The sequence below is a fragment of the Sus scrofa genome, chromosome 14 (assembly GCF_054392235.1).
Source record: "Sus scrofa isolate SSC_HxYL_T2T_F1_AM1 chromosome 14, Sscrofa_HxYL_maternal_Yorkshire_Landrace_v2.0, whole genome shotgun sequence".
NCBI classification, from domain to species: domain Eukaryota; kingdom Metazoa; phylum Chordata; class Mammalia; order Artiodactyla; family Suidae; genus Sus; species Sus scrofa.
In genome coordinates, this window is record NC_139396.1 from 47,262,116 (window position 1) to 47,282,979 (window position 20,864).

Here is a 20,864-nt window from a genome sequence, read left to right on the forward strand (position 1 = left end):
GATTTGTTTTGTTTTGTTTTTGGCCACACCCATGGTATGCAGAAGTTCCTGGGCCAGTGATCAAATCCACACCACAGCTGTAACCAGAACCACAATAGTGACAATGGCAGATCCTTAACCCACTGAGCCACCAGGGAACTCCCTTTTATTTTTGTTTTGCTTTGTTTTGTTTGCCGGTAGCTCAATAATGAAGAACAAAACTCAATTACTCAAAAACTGTATCACTGTTCAGAACACTTGATTACAAGCAGTCTCTCCACAAAAATCCATCTCAAAGAACTACATAAATATGGCTGAACAACATCTTTATATTATTTCTACATCATTTTTATCTGCAAAAACTAATCAACTAAAGATATGGAGCTGACTTCATTGAAAAATCATCCACCAAAAAAAAAAGTACAAAAAGCTGTATTAAAAAAAAAAAACAGGTTCACATTCAAATTTAACAACTAAGCCTCACCGCTCTGAACTATAAAAATAAATTCATCCTTTCTTTTATGAGCTTTTATTACAGTGCCTCTGACATCATCATCCCAGATCAAAGAATTTTTGCTGACTTCTCTAGTTTTTTCTCCAAATGCCTTGTTATCAAATTTGGAAAACAATCTTTCTTGCAAACAAGGATGGCAAGTCCAGGGTTAGGGTAGATGTGGTGTGACTGGCCTCCTGGGTGACAGGTAAGTGGTCCATGTAACCCTGAGCTGGAAGATGACCCTTCCTGCAGGATACTACTAGGCAGTATCACATTGCTGTCAAGCCCACCCAGAACATAACAGGTGTACACATCATGCAGCTTTCTTATCTTAGGACATAAGGGCAGCCCTAAAAAAGAAAAAAAAAATCTTTTTTTGGCCTTTTAGGGCCGAACCTGCAGCATATGGAAGTTCCCAGGCTAGGGGTTGAATCAGAGCTGCAGCTGCTGGCCTATACCACAGCCACAGCAACGCTGGATGTGAGCCATGTCTGCGACCTATACCACAGCTCACGGCAACTCGGGATCCTTAATCCACTGAGCAAGGCCAAGGATGGAATCCACATCCTCAGGGTACTAGTCAGGTTCATAACTCGCTGATCCACAATGAGGATTCCTACACAACATCTTCTTAATCCATTCTTCTGTCGCTGGACATTAGGATAGGTTGTATCCATGTCTTGGCTATTGTGAATAGTGCTGCTATGGACATAAGGGGGTATGTATCTTTTTGAATTATAGTTTTGTCCAGATATATGCCCAGACTGGAATTGCTGGATCATATGGTGGTTCCTGTGATTCTTCAAAAATATTCCAGAAAAAAAGAAAAAGTGTGTGTATGTATTTAAGAATGAGGGGTGCAAAGTGAGAATAGATTAAATACAGACAGAAGAATGATTTTTTTTCAAGAGTGTGTGTATGTAGGAGGGGAGGTGAGAGTAGATTAAATATGGATTGAAGCATGGTTAGGCAGGTAATGGGCACACAGGAAGGAATTCACCTTACTATTCTTCCTACTTTTGTATATACTTGGACATTTCTGTAATAAAAAGTTCTAGGAGTTCCCTCTGAGGCATAATGGCATTGATAGCATAATAGGTTAAAGATCAGGTACTGTCGCAGCTGTAGCGTAGGTCACAACTGTGGCTTGGTCTGACCCTGGTCTGGGAACTCCATATGCCTCAGGGCAGCCAAAAAAAAAAAAAAAAGAAAAGAAAAAAAAGAAAAGTTCTAAAGAAGGATGCATTCCTGGCAATATCAATTGGAAAAAATGTGAGGCAGTGTGATAGCCTCTGGGGATACAGGAGTGAACCACAGTTTGGCCCTGTCCTCAAAGAACTCACAGCCACATGGGGAGAAAAGTGAAGGAAAGGATGTAAGAAGAGGAAGGTGTAGATACATATGACCGGGTCACTTTGCTGGTTGGCAGAAATTGGCACAACATTGTAAACCAACTAGACTATAATTTCTCAAATTTTTTAAGAATTAGAAAACGGAGAAGTTAGGGAAAGAGGGAAATCATGGAGGCGAAACATGCATCAATAGGTAGAAGCCTTTTATCTGGCTTAGCAGAAGGTGAACTCTCGTATTTACTTCTCCCTTCAATCTGTCTGCCTATGTTGTTCTGGCTGAAGTGTATAAAGTCCTGCCTCTTGCTGATACCGTTAGAAAAGAGAAGAGTATTTTAATAGCAGCCTTTTTCAGATCATTATAGGTATTAGTCTTGGATATGACACCAAAATAAATGCTAATTTTTTAAAGGTTAACTGCAACATGGAAACTGAAATTATATCACACCCTAACAGATTCAAATCCAGGGGCCTACCTTACACTTTAATGGATCTTTACCTATGCGTGATTCTGTAATGCCATGTATTAGTCACATGAAAAAACTGGTTCACTGAGTGATACAGATCTTCCAAATGTCAAACTATTTCATTATATAGCAACCCCCACCTCCCGAAAAAAATCACATTTGTTAACACGACCACTGATCTCATCAGGAAAGTTTCTAAGGGGAAGCTACCAACCTCCTGGTGGCTTACAACATTCTAATTTTTGCCTGAAAAGTCAAACATTATCATTGGCAATAAATACTGCCTGTTGTTTTTCTTGAAGAGACTGGCTCAATTCACTCATTTTTAAGAAAATGACTGCCAAATGCCCAAGTCTGAATCACCGTAGTGTGTCTACCAGTCTTTCACGTAAAAAAATCATTTTAAGAAGTGGCTGGCTGAGTTGGCACCTCCAATGCTCAGCAACGTCCCCTTGTTCCAGACAACCCCATCCTGCATTCTGATGAAACAGAAAGAGCATACACATGCTTCCTGCTTCATCACAGGGAACGTTAAAAAAAAAAAAAAAAAAAAAAAACTTCACATAACCAAAGGTTAATATTTGAAAGAATTTATAATTTTATAATAATATATATCATATAATTATATATTGTAATGATTATTACAATAACAATCTGTAATGGAAAAGAGACTGAAAAAGAATATATAGAGATATGTATAGTTGAATCATTTTGCTATATACCTGAAATTAACACAACATTGTCAATAAACCACACTTCAATTTAAAAAAACCCATGAGGCGTTCCCTTGTGGCACAGGGTTAAAAGTCCAGTGCTGTCACTGTAGTGGCGAGGGTCATAACTTTGGCATGGGTTCAACCCCTGCCCTGAACTTCAACATGCAGAGGGCATGGCAAAAAATTAAATTTAAAAAATTGTTTTAAATGTATTCACAGGTTAATATTTGATAAAATTAATAATTTTCTAATACTAGAATATAATAACAATTATATATTAAAATAAAAGCCTTCAATGGAAAGAATCTGAAAAAGAATACATACTCATATGTACAATTGAACAACTTTGCGATACACCTGAAACTAACACAACATTGTAAATCAACCAGACCTCGATAAAAAAAAAAATTCAAATTCCTTTTTTTTTTTGCTTTTTTTAGGGCCACACCTGCAGCATATGGAGGTTCTCAGGCTAGGCGTCTAATCGGAGTTACAGCTGCGGGCTTACGCTACAGCCACAGCAACCTGGGATCAGAGCCGCATCTGGGACCTACACCACAGCTCACGGCAATGCCAGATCCTTAACCCACTGAGCGAGGCCAGGGATCGAATCCACAACCTCGTGGTTCCTAGGCCAATTCATTTCTGCTGCGCCATGACAGGAACTCCAAAGGTTAATTCTTAATAAAATTAATAATTTTGTAATATTATAATATAATAATGTAATGCAATTATTCATCATCATCATAAAAACTTGTAACAGAAAAGAATCTGAAAAGAATATATTTATATGAATAACTGAATCACTTTGCTGTACACTTGAAATTAACACATTGTAAGTTAAATAGATGTCAATGTAAAAAACCCATGCATTCCAAGGTAAATATTTGATAAAATTAATAATGTTTTTGCTTCATCAAGGACATCCTTTTTTTCTTATGACAAGTAGATGGCAGTAAATAATAGATGGCTCCTAGCGCAGATGGGGGTTCTTCCTGCCTTCATGAGGTTGAAGGCATCGCTGTTTCCCTCACCACGGCTCTTCACATGGTGAAAGAGACCTTGGCCTTTAACAACATCTTTAAGAATCTCAGCATTATCACCAGAATAGATTTGACTTTGTAGAGATCCTAAAAGAGCCCTGGGACACCCCTGGCCTTTGAGAACCACTGGTGTACATAACTGCCTTAAGGCAGATGGACCATCAAACTGATACAAACATGAAACCAGGAGCCAAGAAGCTTGCTGTTTTTTCATTCATTAAATTGCACTGAGAAAAAAATCCACCCTTGACTCCGCCTGGGGCGTTTGATGTGGAAAATAAAAAGAGGCACACCCTGGCCACAGTGAATCTTCACGCTCACAGGCACATGGTACTCCGGGGTTTGGTAAAGGTCCACCAGCCCCACACAAGACTGTGTTTGTCCTTGTCCCATTGCAGCTGATTGCAAATGTTAGAGTTTCCAAACTGAAAGCCTATATATGAAGAATGTGCAGAGCCTGTAAACTCCCACCTACAGGAATAATGCCTATAGACGACAAAGGCATAAGTGCTATGCACAGCAGTGAGCCGGCAATGCTAATTGCACAGGCTCCTTGCAGGGCTCAACATTGGAGAAAATAGCCCAGGGCCTATGGTCCGCCAGAGGAAAGCAACCTTTGGGTTGGCTTTTTCCTTATTCTTTTTTTTCTTTTTTTGGCTTATTAGGGCCACACCCACGGCGTATGGAAGTTCCCAGGCTAGGGGTCAAATTGGAGCTATAGCTGCCAGCCTACACCACAGCCATAGCAATGCAGGATCCGAGCCACTGCTTCGACCTACACCACAGCTCACAGCAACACCGGATCCTTAACCCACTGAACAAGGCCAGAGATTGAATCGCAACCTCATGGTTCCTAGTCGGATTCGTTTCTGCTGCGCCATGACGGGAACTCCCAGGGCTGGCTTTTCCTTTAGTTTTGCAGACACTGGCTCTGCCATGCCTCTACAGAACTCCCCATGGAGGACTCAGGCTCATGCCAGCTCATTTCCCCTGGCCCCAATTCGTAATGAATTTTAAAAAGTCAATAAGTGCATTAACTTGTGAGGCTACAAAGCCCTCTACTTATTTAAGCTCTTCAAATAGTTCAATCTAGGAAACTACCGGGGCCACCTAAGGGATTGCTACTCTCAAAGTGTACGAGGTTGCTGTAACATTTATAGCGTCGTCTGTAAATCATCCAATAGCAGCACATAAAAGGAAAAGACACAAAGCATTAAAAGATGTGGCTATTGGGCTATTTTTGCTCTTCAGTAAGAACATCAAAAAGAAAATCACTAAAGGCTGAGGAGTACGCAAATAAAAAAAAAAAACATCAATATCTGGGAAACGTAATACACCATTGTGGCCACAAGGGGCAGTGTCGATGGGAACGTTCTGTTCTCAGTCCAGACCATAACACAAAATGAACACATACCCACTGCGTTTGTGCCATTTCCTTCATGGACTCCGTGAAAGCAACAGCAAATCTAGCAACATGAGCAAAAATAATGAAAACAATTAGGGCAGAATTCAGTGAACATCACCGTGAAACAACTCTTTGGAACAAATTGTGAGAGACAGGTAAAGTAACTAAATTTACAGTGCAATCAATCTGTGTTAGTTGTGGTCATTGGTCATGAGATTTCATCCCCATTCACATCCCCCCCAAAGTAAAATTGTGTATGCAGGACATAAACCGGTGAAGCTCACAACTTCCATTTTTCTTGCTCTTCCCATAGAAGGTAAAAGAAGCCCAGATAAACCTGAAAACAAGATGTGAGACAGAACCAAGGAACTTAATATTAAAGGGCAGGCAGTCTTGTCTTTTGGTTTCACCAAAGGACAACTAAACTATATTATTAGAGATTTACTGAATGTTTGTGGCTAAGGAATGTAAACGTCCCCATTCACTGGGAATGTTAACGTCCCCATTCACTGAGAAGCAGCTGTTTCCAGAAGCGGGGCCAGGTATACATGGAATGAACCAGGAACATCTTAGGGGGCCAGAAAGGAAGAAAGTGCTCAAAAATGGCAAGTGCTTGAAGAAAGGATATGGGAGTCAACTCAAATCATTTCCAGAGTTCCCTGGTGGCTGGGGCTTAGTATCTTAAGGATCCGGTGTCATTACTACTGTGGCTCAGGTCACTGCTGTGGCATGGCTTCGATGCCTTGCCCAGGAATTTCCACATGCTGAGGGGCTGCCTCCCCCCAAAAAAATCTCCAATGGCCACCACTGGGATGATTTGGGCACCAAAAATAAGTCATAGGGGTGATAGGTGGCCCATAGGGTGAAATAAAATAAATAACCATGAGTCCATGTTGATGCAAATAAATAATGGAAGTAAATGGGATCAAACAGAAGGAAGATAGCTCTTCCTTATAGTCATAGGAGTGGAAATACAAAATCGCCATCACACAAACAGTGCAGTAAAAATTGTAAAATTCCTGTCACGGTTTTAGTGGGTTAAGAACACAGCATGGTGTCCATGAGGATTCGGGTTCAATCCCTGGGCTCACTCGGTGAGTTAAGGATTCAGCATTGCTGCAGGCTGTGGCATAGGTCACAGATGTGGCTCAGCAGCTCCGATTTGACCCTGAGCCCAGGGAACTTCCTTATGCCTCAAGCCCAGCCATAAAAAGAAAAAAAAAAAAATGTTGCAGAAAAGAACCATCAACAGGTGATTCCTCCCCACTGGTGTGACCTAGAAAGGGGAGTTCATGTTCCCTGGTCTCTGTCTTCTCCAAGACTTCCCTTTCTGCCCCCCCATCTCCAAACCATCCGCTAATCACAAACATAGCCAAGAAACCCTACCCCTGGGGTATAAAATAAACATGGGGGAGGAGGAACAGACCACATCAGACCTTCTATCTGAGTCCAGGGGGGCTCAGACTACTGGCATGACACTCTCCATGCCCCTAAACACTGGCAAGAAACACAAATGGACTGTATTCCGAAGGCATCAACTTTAGTCCAAGAAATGAGGATGTGAAAAGAAAGAAAAAGCAACTAAATATCCACTGCAAGGAGAGGGCAGAAACCTGTCTTTGTGGGAAATGGCAAAAATGAGAAATGGAAGAATCAAACAAATAACACCACACATGTCAACTCCCAGCCACAGTTCCAGGTCCCTAGTTCATTTAACACCTGATAAACACCTGCTATTATGATTTTCTACTAGTACTATCACCACTCACTACCAGGACTTCTGCAAGACGTTAGGGCACCCCATGTGGCCAGTGAAAAAACTATTTGACAGCCTAAAACTTTCAAAAACAACAAAATTGAACGAGAAATTGTCATACCAAGTGAAGTCAGACAGAGAAAGACAAATAAAACATCACTTATATGTGGAATCCAAAATATGACACAAATGAACCTATCTACCAAACAGAAACAGACTCACAGACATAGAGAATAGACTTGTAGTTGTCGGGGGCAGGGGGAGAAGAATGGATTGGGAGGCTGGGGTTAGCAGATACAAACTGGATAAACAACAAAGTCCTACTACTGCATAGCTCAGAGAACACTATTCATGTCCTATGATAAACCATGATGGAAAAGAATATTTTTAAAAAACAACATACACACACACATCACACACACTAAATCACTTTGCTGTACAGCAGAAATTAACACAACAGTGTAGCAGTTCCCACCGTGGCGAAGCGGAAACGAATCCAACTAGTATCCATAAAGATTCGAGTTCAGTCCCTGACCTCACTCAGTTGTTCGGGATCCAGCATTGCCCTGAGCTGTGCTGTAGGTCACAGATGCAGCTCAGATCCCACGTTGCTATGGCTGTGGTGTAGACTGACAACGGCAGCTCTGATTTGATCCCTAGCCTGGGAACTTCCATATGCCACACCTGTGGCCCTAAAAAGCAAAAAACAAAACAAACAAACAAAAACCCATCGCTACAGCACTGGTTTAAGATGACAGGGAAGGAGGAGAGCCTTGAAAAGGTTTTCATCAAAGGTTCAGGGGGTGAACCTGAGTTAACTTTGGCACACACATCATTTATTCCAGAGCCACCGAGGTTGTTCTTGTGGCTGCTCCCTAGAGAAACAGTGGCCTTGCCTTTACACCCACCTAACAGGTCACATTTTAAGGATTCCCAGCCTAAAGATCCTGCGAAAATAGGGACATTTAAAATAACACATTCCTGGAGTTCCCGCTGTGGCTCAGTGGGTTACAAACCCAATTAGTACCCATGAGGACGAGGGTTTGATCCCTGGTCCCACTCAGTGGATTAAAGATCTGGCATTGCTGCAAGCTGCGGTGTAGGCTGCAGATACAGCTCGGCTTTGGGATGGCTATAGCTATAGTGAAGGCCAGCAGCTGCAGCTATGATCAGACTCCTAGTCTGGGAACTTCCATATGTCATATGTGCAAACCTAAAAAGATAAATAAATAAATGAACAAAATAACACTTTTTTTTTCTTTTTGGCTGAAAGTTCCGTGAGCCAGGAATCCAACCCAAGCCACAGAAGCGACCTGAGCTGATACAGTGACAAAGCCAGATTCTTTTTTTTTTTTTGTCTTTTTTTGCTATTTCTTGGGCCACTCCCGTGGCATATGGAGGTTCCCAGGCTAGGGGTTTAATCGGAGCCGTAGCCACCAGCCTACGCCAGAGCCACAGCAACGCAGGATCTGAGCCGCGTCTGCAACCTACACCACAGCTCACGGCAACGCCAGATCGTTAACGCACTGAGCAAGGTCAGGGACCGAACCTGCAACCTCATGGTTCCTAGTCAGATTCGTTAACCACTGCGCCACGATGGGAACTCCTTTTTTTTTTTTTTTGTCTTTTTGCCATTTCTAGGCCTGCTCCCACGGCATGTGGAGGTTCCCAGGCTAGGGGTCGAATCGGAGCTGTAGCTGCTGGCCTACACCAGAGCCACAGCAACGTGGGATCCGAGCCGCGTCTGCAACCTACACCACAGCTCACGGCAACACCAGATCCTTAACCCACTGAGCGAGGCCAGAGATCGAACCCACAACCTCATGGTTCCTAGTCGGATTCGTTAACCACTGAGCCACGACGGGAACTCCCAAAGCCAGATTCTTAACTTACTGAGCCACAAGGGAACCCCATAAATAACCCATTTCTCTGGACAGTGAAATCCTACTGTATAGCACAGGAACTATATCTAATCTGGGATAAACCATAATGAAAAGGAATATTAAAAAGAATGTATAGGACTTCCCCACTGGCCTAGTGAGTTAAGCCTTGGTGTTGTCACTGCTGTGACACAGGTTTGATCCCTGGCCTTGGATCTTCCATATGCCACAAGCATGGCCAAAAAAAAAAAAAAAGGAATGTATGTATGTGTATAACTAAGTCACTTTTCCATACAGCACAAATTAGTACAACGTTGTAAATTAACTATACTTTAATAAAAAAAAAATAATAAAAAATAACAGGCTTTCCCGCTGTGGCTCAGTGGTTAACAAACCTGACTAGCATCCATGAGGACTCGGGTTCGATCCCTGGCCTCGCTCGGTGGGTTAAGGATCTGGTGTTGCCGTGAGCTGTGGTGGAGGTCACAGATGTGGCTCAGATCCCAGGGTGCTGTGGCTGTGTAGCTCCCATTAGGCCCCTAGCCTGAGAACCTTCATTTGCCACAAGTGCGGCCCTAAAAAAAAGAGAATTAACCTTTGAATTTTTTTTTTTTATTGAGGTCTAGTTGATTTACAATGTTGTGTTAGTTTCTCGGATCTCACATTGCTGAGGCTGTGGTGTAGGCCAGCAGCTGCAGATCCAATTGGACCCCTAGCCTGGGAACCTCCATATGCCCAAGTACAGCCCTAAAAAGACAAAAGACAAAAAAAAAGAAAAAGAAAAAAAAATGTGCTAAACAAAAACATAAATAAAATAACACATTTCTTAGGAAAAAAATATAAAACTAACACTTTTGCACTGTGCTTGAATATTGCCATTTCAAAACTGCTTACTTTGACATAAAATTCTGTTTGTCAAAAACACCTTTAGTGGAGTTCCAGTCATGGCTCAGCGGTTAACAAATCTGACTAGGATCCATGAAGACGCAGGTTCGATTTCTGGCCTTGCTCAGTGGTTTAAGGATCTGGCATTGCCCTGAGCTGTGGTATAGGTCACAGATGTGGCTCAGATCCTGCATTGCTATGGCTGTGGCATAGGCCAGCAGCTATGGCTCTGACTCAACCCCTAGCCTGGGAACCTCCATATGCGGCCCTAAAAATAAAAAAAAAAAAAGACTTTAGTAACACTACAGCTCAAAAACCATACTAAATTACCAACATTCAACTGTTTCTGACCTGCGAAACAGTAATTTCACAAGGTTTAACCTATCACGCACTACAGATGTCATAAATGGGAAAGTATTTGTGATGCAATTCATTTCATACAAACCCTCTTTTGTTCATTTGCTTGGCAATGCTAAGTTTTTCTAATATACACCTAGGTGAACATCTTCAATAAACTATTTCCACAAATTTCAAATACTCCTTATTTAATTATGATATTCGTAATTACCAAATACTTACTATAACATTCACAAGCCAAAAATCAGATGGCAAAATAAGTTTGCATACTATACCATAAAGGAAAAAAAGTTTTAAATACTAAAAAAGTTGCAAAACACACCTTATAGGTAAAATATAACTATTTAAAATCTTTTGATTAAAAATGAAACTCTCATTCTAAAGCTAAACAAGTTCAATGCCTTGTTTTAGAAAAGTGTGCTCTAGTGGGTTGGACAAGGAATCGATGATTCATGCAACTTTCCTGCCCAATAACTTCACTCAATAAGCCCCAAATAAAAATCAATGTGCGTTTTAATAACAACGAAAAGAATAATGCTAATGATAATATCATAAAATGAATTCACTCAATATTGTTTCTCCCAAGTAGAATTATTTTCTTTCTATAAGACAGTGTATTACAAACTGCAGGAATCTAAAGGTAATAAATGTTTAGGGTACAAGAACAACAAGGAGAAAACCTGTAATGATAGATCACCTTTCAAGGTGTGCCTACACTGTTACAATACCTTTATTTATTGTAAAACACACAGACACACACAGTGTACTCCTGATTTTTAAAAGGTGGCATTGCCACACTTATATCTATCTAGGAAGTTTTCAGGAAGAAGCAGGGTCCTGAAAGGCAATGCCCACCTGATGGTAACCCTAGTGCTAAGGAGCAAGATTTAAGGCTCAGGTCGCTTCTGGAGCATAGGTTCCATCCCTGGCCCTGGAACTTCCAAGTGCCACGGGTGTACAAAAAAACAAACAAAAACAAAAAAAACTGCCTTCTCAAATTGTTATCAGTAGGCTCTCTGCTGTGCAGGAGAGCTCTAGGACCTATTCCTCTTTATGCATAAACTTTGTGCCTTTTGACTGTGCCATCTCCCCTCTGCACCCCCGCCCCTGTCATTCTGCTCTTGCTTCTGTGAGTTGGACTGTTTCAGCCCCCACATATCAGTGGAATCACACTGTCTTTGTCCTTCAGTGTCTAGCTTGTTTGCCCTGAGCATAAATGTGCCCCAGGCGCATCCCCATAGTTGCACATGGCAGGATTTCCTCTTTTTTTTTTTTTTTTTTTTTTTTTTTTTTTTTTTTTTTGTCTTTTTGTCCTTTCTGGGGCCGCACCCACAGCACATGGAGGTTCCCAGGCTAGGGGTCTAATTGGAGCAACAGCTGCCGGCCTACATCACAGCCACAGCAATGCAGGATCTGAGCTGCATCTTCGACCTATACCACAGCTCACGGCAACGTCGGATCCTTAACCCACTGAGCAAGGCCAGGGATAGAACCCGAAACCTCATGGTTCCTAGTCAGATTCGTTAACCACAGAGCCATGATGGGAACTCCTCCTCCTTTTTTATTTTTAAGTTTTATTGAAGTACAGTTGAGTTACCATGTTGTGATCATTTCTGCCGTACAGCAAAGTGATTCAGTGATACATACACACACATCCATTCTTCTTCAGATTCTTTTCCCATATAGGTAAGCAAGCATGCTAAGTAGAGCTCCCTGTGCTATATAGCAAGCAATTCCCTGTTGGTCAATCATTCCACGTATAATGGCATGCATATGCCAGTCCCAAACCCCTAGTCCATCCCTCTCCCCACCACCTGTTCCCTTTGATAACCATAAGTTTTTTTTTAATTACAGCATAGTCGATTAATGATGTTGGGCCAATTTCTGCTGTACAGCAAAGTGACCCAGTCATATATATATTTTTTGTAAATCATTTTTTATCATGGTTTATCCCAGGAGACTGGATATAGTTCCCTGTGTTATACAGAAGGACTCTTGTTTATTCATTCTAAATGGAATAGTTTACATCTACTAACACCAAATTCCCAGTTCATTCCACTCCCTTCTCCCTCCCCCCTTGGCACTCATGGGTCTGTTCTCTATGTCTGTGAGTCTGTTTCTATATTGTAGATAGGTTCACTTGTGCCATATTTTCGATTCCACACAGAAGTGATGTCATATGGTAGTGGTCTTTCGCTTTCTGACTTAATTCACTTAGTATGAGAATCTCTAGTTGCATCCATGCAAATGGCATTATTTCATTCTTTTTTTAATGACTAATACTCCATTGTATACATGTACCACATCTTTATCCACTGTCTGTCGATGGCCATTATGTTGTTTCCATGTCTTGGCTATTGTGAATAGTGCTGCTATGAACATACAGGTGCATATATTTTTTTGAATTGTAGTTTTGTCCAGATATACGCCCAGGAGTGGGATTGCTGGATCATATGGTAGTTCTACGGATTTCATTAGCTCTTTTTTTCACAATTTTTATATGAACATAGAGAATTTGTATGCTGCTATTATTATGTTAATTATTACCACTGTAATTGTTACATAGAGAAAATAGGGTGATTTTTTTTCCTCCACCAAGCCTTCCTGTTCACTAAATAATGTTATGCAAATGTTATCATTTTCTAAGTATGCCTCAACGTGAAAAAGGTTGGCAAGTATAGCTATGGATTCTCAACGGGGAGGCAATAACTACTCCCATCCTGAGCACTAGAAATATGGAAGGCGTGTTCAATTTTTGCAGTACCTGGACAGGTGCTGCTGATGGGTAAGGTCCAGAGTCAGGCATATGCAGGGCAGTCCTCCCACAATGCCCATAGAGACCCCCTTGAGAAACCCACGTAGTGGCCCCTCTCACAGTGGTTTCTGTATAGCTCAGAAGTTTGTAATGTCAGGAGTTCTCATTGTGGCACAGTGGAAATGAATCCGACTATTATCTATGAGGATTTGATCCCTGGCCTTGCTCAAGAGGTTAAAGATCCAATGTTGCTGTGGCTGTGGCATAGGCCTGCAGCTGCAGCTCTGATTTGACCCTTAGCTTGGGAACATCCATATGCTGCAGGTAAGGCCTTAAAAGAAAAAAAAAAGAAAAGAAAGGATGGAGTTCCATCGTGGCACAGCAGAAACAAATCCGACTAGGAACCATGAGGTTGCCATTTGATCCCTGGCCTCACTCAGTGGGGTAAGGATCCGGGGTTGCCATGAGCTGTAGTGTAGGTAGCAGACGCGGCTCTGATCTGGCATTGCTGTGGCTCTGGTGTAGGCTGGCAGCTGTAGCTCTGATTAGACCCCTAGCCTGGGAACCTCCATATGCCGTGGGTGCGGCCCTAAAAAAGAAAAACAAAAGAGAGAGAGAGAGATTCTATTTGACACAACTAGTAATATGGAAATTACAAAAGCAAAAAATCTCAAAATTTGGTAAAGGCAAATATACAGTAAAGACAGTGAATCAGCCATGTATAAAGCTAGTTGGAAGGTGAAAAAACAAAATCTGGCAAAAATCATCCATATCCTACAATAAGTAGTTAAGGGATGCATGAAACCAAAAGATAGAAAATACAATGCCAGGAGTTCCCATTGTGGCTCAGTGGATTAAGGACCCCACATAGTCTCCCCATAAGGAGAGACCTGATCCTCACTCAGGTTAAGGATTTAGCATTGCCACAGCTGCAGTGAAGGTCGCAGGTGCGACTCGAATCTGGCATTGCTGTGGCTATAGCATAAGCTGGACTGGACCCATAGCCTGGGAACTTCCATATGTCGCAGGTGCAACTGTAAATAAATAAATAAATAGATAGATAGATAAAATATAATGTCAAAGACAGTAAAAGTGGCAGGCGGGAAGTAAAAAGATAGGGCAATGGGAAAGGTGTTTGCACTTAAGAGATCCGCAAGTTAAAATAATCAAAGAGACAGACTGCTCTATACAGCACAAGGAGTAAAGAACTGCAGTATCTTTGTATGATGACATATGGTAACTTGACTTATTGTGGTGATCATTTTGAAATGTATAGAAATATCAAACCACTATGTTGTGTAACAGGAACTAACATGGATTGATGTTGAATTATACTTCAAAACCAAACAAACAAACTCATAGAAAAAGATCAGGGGAGTTCCCAACGTGGGCCAGAGGTTAATGAGCCCAGCTAGCATCCATGAGGACGTGGGTTTGATCCCTGGCCTCACTCAGTGGGCTAAGGATTCAGTGCTGCCAAGAGCTGTGGTGTAGGTCGCAGACACAGCTTGGATCCCTCGTTCCTGTGGCTCTGGCACAGGCCGGCAGCTAGAGCTCCGATTGGACCCCTGGCCTAGGAACTTCCATATGGCTCAGGTGTGGCCCTAAAGAAACTCAAAGAAAAAAAAAAATGAAAGAAAGAAAAAGACCAAAGATTAGGGAGGGGGAGGGGGTGGGCTGGACGTGCAGTTAAGGGTTAATAGATCAAATTATTGCATTTAGAATGGATAAGCAATGAGGTCCTACTGTATAGCACAGGAACTATATCCAGTCTTTTGGGATAGAACATGATGGAAGATAATATGAAAAAAGAATGTGTTTATATGTGTAGAAAAAGCAAAAAGACAAAAAAAAATTTAAAAAATTAAAATAGAAAAATAAATCAGATTTGTGTTTAACACAGGCAGGGAGTGGGGAGAGGGGGAATTGCCTGAAGGTGGTCAAAAGGTACAAACTTCCAGTTATAAAATAAACAGTACTAGGGACCTAATGTACAACATGATCCATATAAGGAACACTGATGTACATTAATACATGAAAGTCAAAATCAAAATCCTGGGAGTTCCCGTCGTGGCGCAGTGGTTAACGAATCCGACTAGGAACCATGAGGTTGCGGGTTCGGTCCCTGCCCTTGCTCAGTGGGTTAACGATCCGGCGTTGCCGTGACCTGTGGTGTAGGTTGCAGACGCGGCTCGGATCCCACATTGCTGTGGCTCTGGCGTAGGCCAGAGGCTACAGCTCCGATCCGACCCCTAGCCTGGGAACCTCCATATGCCGCAGGAGCGGCCCAAGAAATAGCAACAACAACAACAACAAAAGACAAAAAGACAAAAAAAAGTCAAAATCCTAAGAGTTCTCATCACAAGGAAAAACATTTTTTGTCTATTTCTTGAAGAGTTTATATGAGAAGATGGATGTTCAGTAAACTTACTGTGATAATCACTTCCTGCCATATGTAAGTTAAATCATTATGCTACACACCTTAAAGGTATACAGGGCTGCATGTCAATTATAGCTCAATAAAACTGGAAAAATAAAAACATTCTACTTGGGCAAACCTGATGCAAAGCTGACCCTGATTGTGTGCTAATAAAGCTTGAGTTTATCCATCTTATCTCTTGGCAAGAATTCTGTCTCTTCTACCACGTAAAACATTCTGGGAATGTCCACCCAATATTAACTAGAGTCAAAGACCTATTCACGAGCACTTGTTTACAAGGACTACTCATGGCAAAATAAAAATGCGCCAAATGAAAGAAAAAAAATGAAACGAAATCAAAGAATGAAATTGCCTTTATAGAGGAAGATGTAAATCTCCCAAACTATTGGTTTCCCCTGTCTCTTTGTTGAAATGAATTTCATCCAAAAGGGTTAAATGCTTAACTCCTATGAAATTCTCTTAAGGATTACCTGGCTTCTTCAAGGACTTTTCCCATCACTTTGTTTTTTTCTCCGTGGTTAACATCTTCATTTAAATCAGTTCCACCAAAGATGATTCCAAAAGGAATTCCATGACCTGCAAAATCAGAATAATTAACAAAGCCAAGTTTAACTTCGGAATCAGCCCTCCCTAACTGCCACAAAGCAATGATAGCCGAAGTTCCCAGAATATATGGAGCATGTTTTGTTGTTTGCATAATTTTATCTAACTCTCCTGAACAGAATAGGTATATCACTGTTATGAACATGACATGGGGTTAATCACATTACACAGGACTTTTTTTTTTTTTTTTGGCTGTGCCCAAGGCATGTGGAAATTCCCAGGCCAGGAATCAAGCCCTTGCCACAGCAGTGACATCAGATCCTTAACCCACTGAGCCACCAGGGAACTCCAGGCAGGGCTATTTTCAATCAATTTGCTTTAAATTTTTCCTTTTTTTTTTTTTTCTTTTTCAACTACACCCACAGCACATGGAAGTTCCAGGGCTAGGGATTAAATCCAAGCTGGAGCTGTGACCTATGCTACAGTCACAGCAATGCTGGATCCTTAACCCACTGTATGGGGCCAGGGATCAAACCAGCCCCTCCAAAGAGACAATCCGGATCATCAACCCACTATGCCATGGCGGACGCTCAAAATTTTTCTTTTTCAATTTAGCCATTTTTTAATTTGAAATATAGTTGATTTACAATATTGTGCTAGTTCTAGGTATACAGCAAAATGATTCATATATACATATATATATATATAAAACACACACATATATATAAATCTATTTCTTTGCGATTCTTTTCCATTATAGGTTATTACAAGATATTGAATACAGTTCCCTATGCTAGACAGTAGGTCTTAAATAGTTATCTATTTTATATATAGCAGCATGTATCTATTACTCCCAAACTTCTAATTTATCTCCCATCCCATGCCAGCCACAATCTATTAAAGCCAAGCTTATTGTTCCTGGAAAATGGGTTAATCTGGAACTACTGGTGTTTACGACAGAAAAAGAGGGCTTTGAAGTTTGATCTTAATAACAGGCACCATGTGGGCGAGGAACAAAGAGAAAGAGGAAGAGATTACATCTCCAAGGAATGTGCACTACAACAGCAATGATAAATCATGGAGCCCACAAATATATGGGAACCAAAAATATCTGAGATACTGCACGTGTCAAGTGCATGTCAAGAGCATGTGTCAAGAGCATGTTTATTCTGAGTGAAGGCCACTGTGCTGATGGAAGGTACACTCCCTGGCTTGGTCATTTCACGAGGCACCGAGCGTTCACGAATTAAATTAAGCCACATGCTCATCATACAGGGCTCCCCAGAAGGACCTTTAAAAGTCAACTAAAAATTTCAAAAGAGGAGTTAGCATCGTGGTGGAGTGGTTAATGAACCAGACTTGTGTCCATGAGGATATAGGTTCAATTCCTGGGTCAGTGGGTTAAGGATCAGCATTGCTACGAGCTGTGGTGTAGATCACAGATGCGGCTCCAATCCTATGTTGCTTTGGTGTAGGCTGGCAGCTACAACTCCAATTCAACCCCTAGCCTGGGAACCTCCGTATGCTGTGGGTGCAGCCCAAAAAGACATGAAAAAAAAGAAAATTAAAAGAGATGACGGCCAGGAAATCACTAGATAGACCAGATCTAACTTGAGACTTGAGTTCACATAGGGGTTTCTCAAGCAAGCTGTCTCTACCAAGATGCAATATTTAAGCCATAAGGTACTGATCTTTCCTTTTTTTTTTTTTTTGCTTTTTAGGGCTGCACCCGCATATGGAGATTCCCAGGCTAGGAGTCCAATCAGAGCTGTAGCCACACCACAGCCACAACAATGCAGGATCCAAGCCGCATCTGGGACCTACACCACAGCTCACAGCAATGCCAAATCCTTAACCAACTGAGAGAGGCCAAGGATCAAACCTGCAACTTCATTGTTCCTAGTTGGATTTGTTTCCACTGCCCCACGATGGGAACTCCTGATCTTTCTTTTTATTTGCCTTAGAAATGTTTTGTCATGCACATGAGCAGATTCTATCTTCTCTTTGAGTGAGTCCTCTTTGGCTCTCACTGCTAAGAATTCAGTCTCTGGTACAGCAGAAAAGATCACAACATTGGAAATCACGTACACGTCAATAAAATTGGGGAAAAAAACAAAGAATTCAGCCTCTGGATACTAAACCCACAGGTAACACATAAAGGTATAGAAAGGATGTTAGTAAAAACCTCATATGGGGGAGGGAGTGGGAGGGATCGGGAACTTGGGCTTATCAGACACAACTTAGAATAGATTTACAAGGAGATCCTGCTGAATAGCATTGAGAACTTTGTCTAGATACTCATGTTGCAACAGAAGAAAGGGTGGGGGAAAAATGTAATTGTAATGTATACATGTAAGGATAACCTGACCCCCTTGCTGTACAGTGGGAAAATAAAAAAAAAATTATTAAAAAAAAAAAAACCTCATATGGAAACTTTTAAAACATTTATTTATTTATTTATTTACTTCCTTCCTTATTTATTTGTTGGCTGCGCCCATGGCATTTGGAAGTTCCCTGGCCAGGGATCGAACACTCGCCACAGCAATGACCTGAGCCACAGCAGGGACAATGACAGATCCTTAACCCACTGCACCAACAGGGAACTCCCTAAAAAAAACTTTTTAAGTGGAAAAAAATCAAGTGCCTCTGGATGAACACAATATGTGTGTATAAAAGTGAAAAACATGCATTTCTGTGTACGCAGAACATCTGTCAAAAGATATACGAAAAAACCTGGCTGCTCTAGACAAGACAACCTGGAAGACAACAGATCTGGGAAGGGAGAGTAACTTACTTTTCTCTATAACATTTTACATGGTTTGCATTTCTTACTATGGCCAGATATGAGCTTTTCCAAAAATATGTATAGCCAGACAGATATCAAAAAGCATAAAATACCCCTGTCTGGTATAGAGAATTCACCTTCTGCCATGGGGTTAACCTTTGGGGGATACTGAGCTAGAGTGAATGATCGTAGTACATGGGGTGGACATGAATCTTTGGGGAACCACAGAGGAAGGTCTAGGTTGGTAGAATAAAGGCCCTGAAAGACATTCATCCTTAATTCCTAGAACATATGAATATGTTACATGGACAAGGGAAATTAAGGTGGGTGGAAACGAAGTAGCAAATCAGCTAACCTCACAAAGGGGGTGGGAGGAGTGGGATGGACTGGGAGTTTGGGGTTGGTAGATGCAAACTTACATTTAGAATGGATAAGCAGGAGTTCCCATCGTGGCGCAGTGGTTAACGAATCCAACTAGGAACCATGAGGTTTCGGGTTCAGTCCCTGCCCTTGCTCAGTGGGTTAACGATCCGGTGTTGCCGTGACCTGTGGTGTAGGTTGCAGACGCAGCTCGGATCCTGCATTGCTGTGGCTCTGGTGTAGGCCGGCGGCTACAGCTCCGATTCGACCCCTAGCCTGGGAACCTCCATATGCCACGGGAGAAGCCCAAGAAATAGCAAAAAAAGACAAAAAAAAAAGAATGGATAAGCAATGAGGTCCTACTGCAGAGACCTGGGAACTATATCAAAATCTCTTGTGACAGAACATAATGGAAGATAGTATGAAAAAAAGAATGTGTGTGTGTATATATATATATGTATGTATGACTGGGTCACATTGTTATACAGCAGAAATTGGCACAGGGCATGCTGGAAAACGAGGCTGCTCCCTCACCTGTCACACACCAAATCACCAAATCACTGCATGTTCATTGAGAACCTGGTGCTAAACCATCAGCAGCAGAGCAGCTCCCTCGCTGCAATCTACTGAGAGTCAGCCCTCAACAGAAAAGTTTGTAAAAAAATATTTTTTTAAAAAGAAGAAAAAAGAGGGGTTCCTGCTGTGGCAAAACAAGATCGGCGGCATCTCGGGAGCACTGGGACTCAGATTCAGTCCCCGACACAGTGGGTTAAGTGAGCTGCTGCAGTGGCAGCTTAGGTTGAGACTGCAGCTCGGATCTGAGCCCTGGTCCAGGAGTTCCATATGCCAAGGGGCAGCTGAAAAAGAACAAAGATATAGGCATAACATTGCAAATCAACTCTACTTTAAAAAAATAAAATTTTTAAAGAGAATGAGATGAAAGTTACTTTATTAATATTCAAATAGTTATTTTATTACTAAATATTATATGATGATATGCAATATTCAATTACCGAATTGTATTTATCATATACAAATCAGGATAGATAAAAAATATGACTTTTTGATTCTGAGGAATAAAAAAAAAAAATCCTGGAACTGACTCTTGCATTTAGATTTATTCCTGCAGAATTCCAAGAAGAGAATCAATGGTTGTTTGTAAATAAATCTTTAAACTAAAAAAAGAAGAAAAAGGGGGACAGAGTTCCCTTGTGGTGCAAATAGGTTAAGGACCTGGTATTGTCACTGCAGCGGCTTAGGTAGCTGCTATGATGCAGGTTCAATCACTGGCCAGGGGATTTCCGCATGCCACAGATGTGGCAAAAAAAAAAAAAAAAAAAAAAATTCTTTACATAAAAATAAATAAATAGGTAAGGGGGCACATGACCTGGATTATCAGGTGGGCCCAATGTCACCACAGGGTCATTAAATGTGGAAGAAGGAAGCATAGGAGGAAGTCCAGAGTGAAGCAAGGTCAAAAGGACTGGACCGGCCATTGCTGACTCTGAAGATGCAAAGGAGCCCTGGACCAAGAAACGTGAGTGCCTTCAGAAGCTGGAAAAGTCAAGGAAATGGACTTGCCAACATGAACTCCCTATAATGAACACAGCCCTGCACCATCTTAATTTTAGCCTAGGGAGACCTATTT

The 20,864-nt window shown here is 41.5% G+C and overlaps 1 protein-coding gene across 5 annotated transcripts in view; it reads right to left on the reverse strand.

Annotated features, from left to right (window-relative positions):
• GLT1D1 (glycosyltransferase 1 domain containing 1) overlaps nucleotides 1-20,864 on the reverse strand; it is a 129,574-nt gene that overhangs the window by 85,298 nt on the left and 23,412 nt on the right. For all 5 annotated transcript variants that reach the window (XM_084994332.1, XM_084994333.1, XM_021072863.2 and 2 more), the window contains exons 3-4: nucleotides 15,999-16,104; nucleotides 5,465-5,516 (exon numbers count right to left, since the gene is read on the reverse strand). In XM_084994332.1, coding sequence (XP_084850458.1) covers nucleotides 5,465-5,516; nucleotides 15,999-16,104 — 158 coding nt within the window. The remainder of the gene's footprint in view (nucleotides 1-5,464; nucleotides 5,517-15,998; nucleotides 16,105-20,864) is intronic.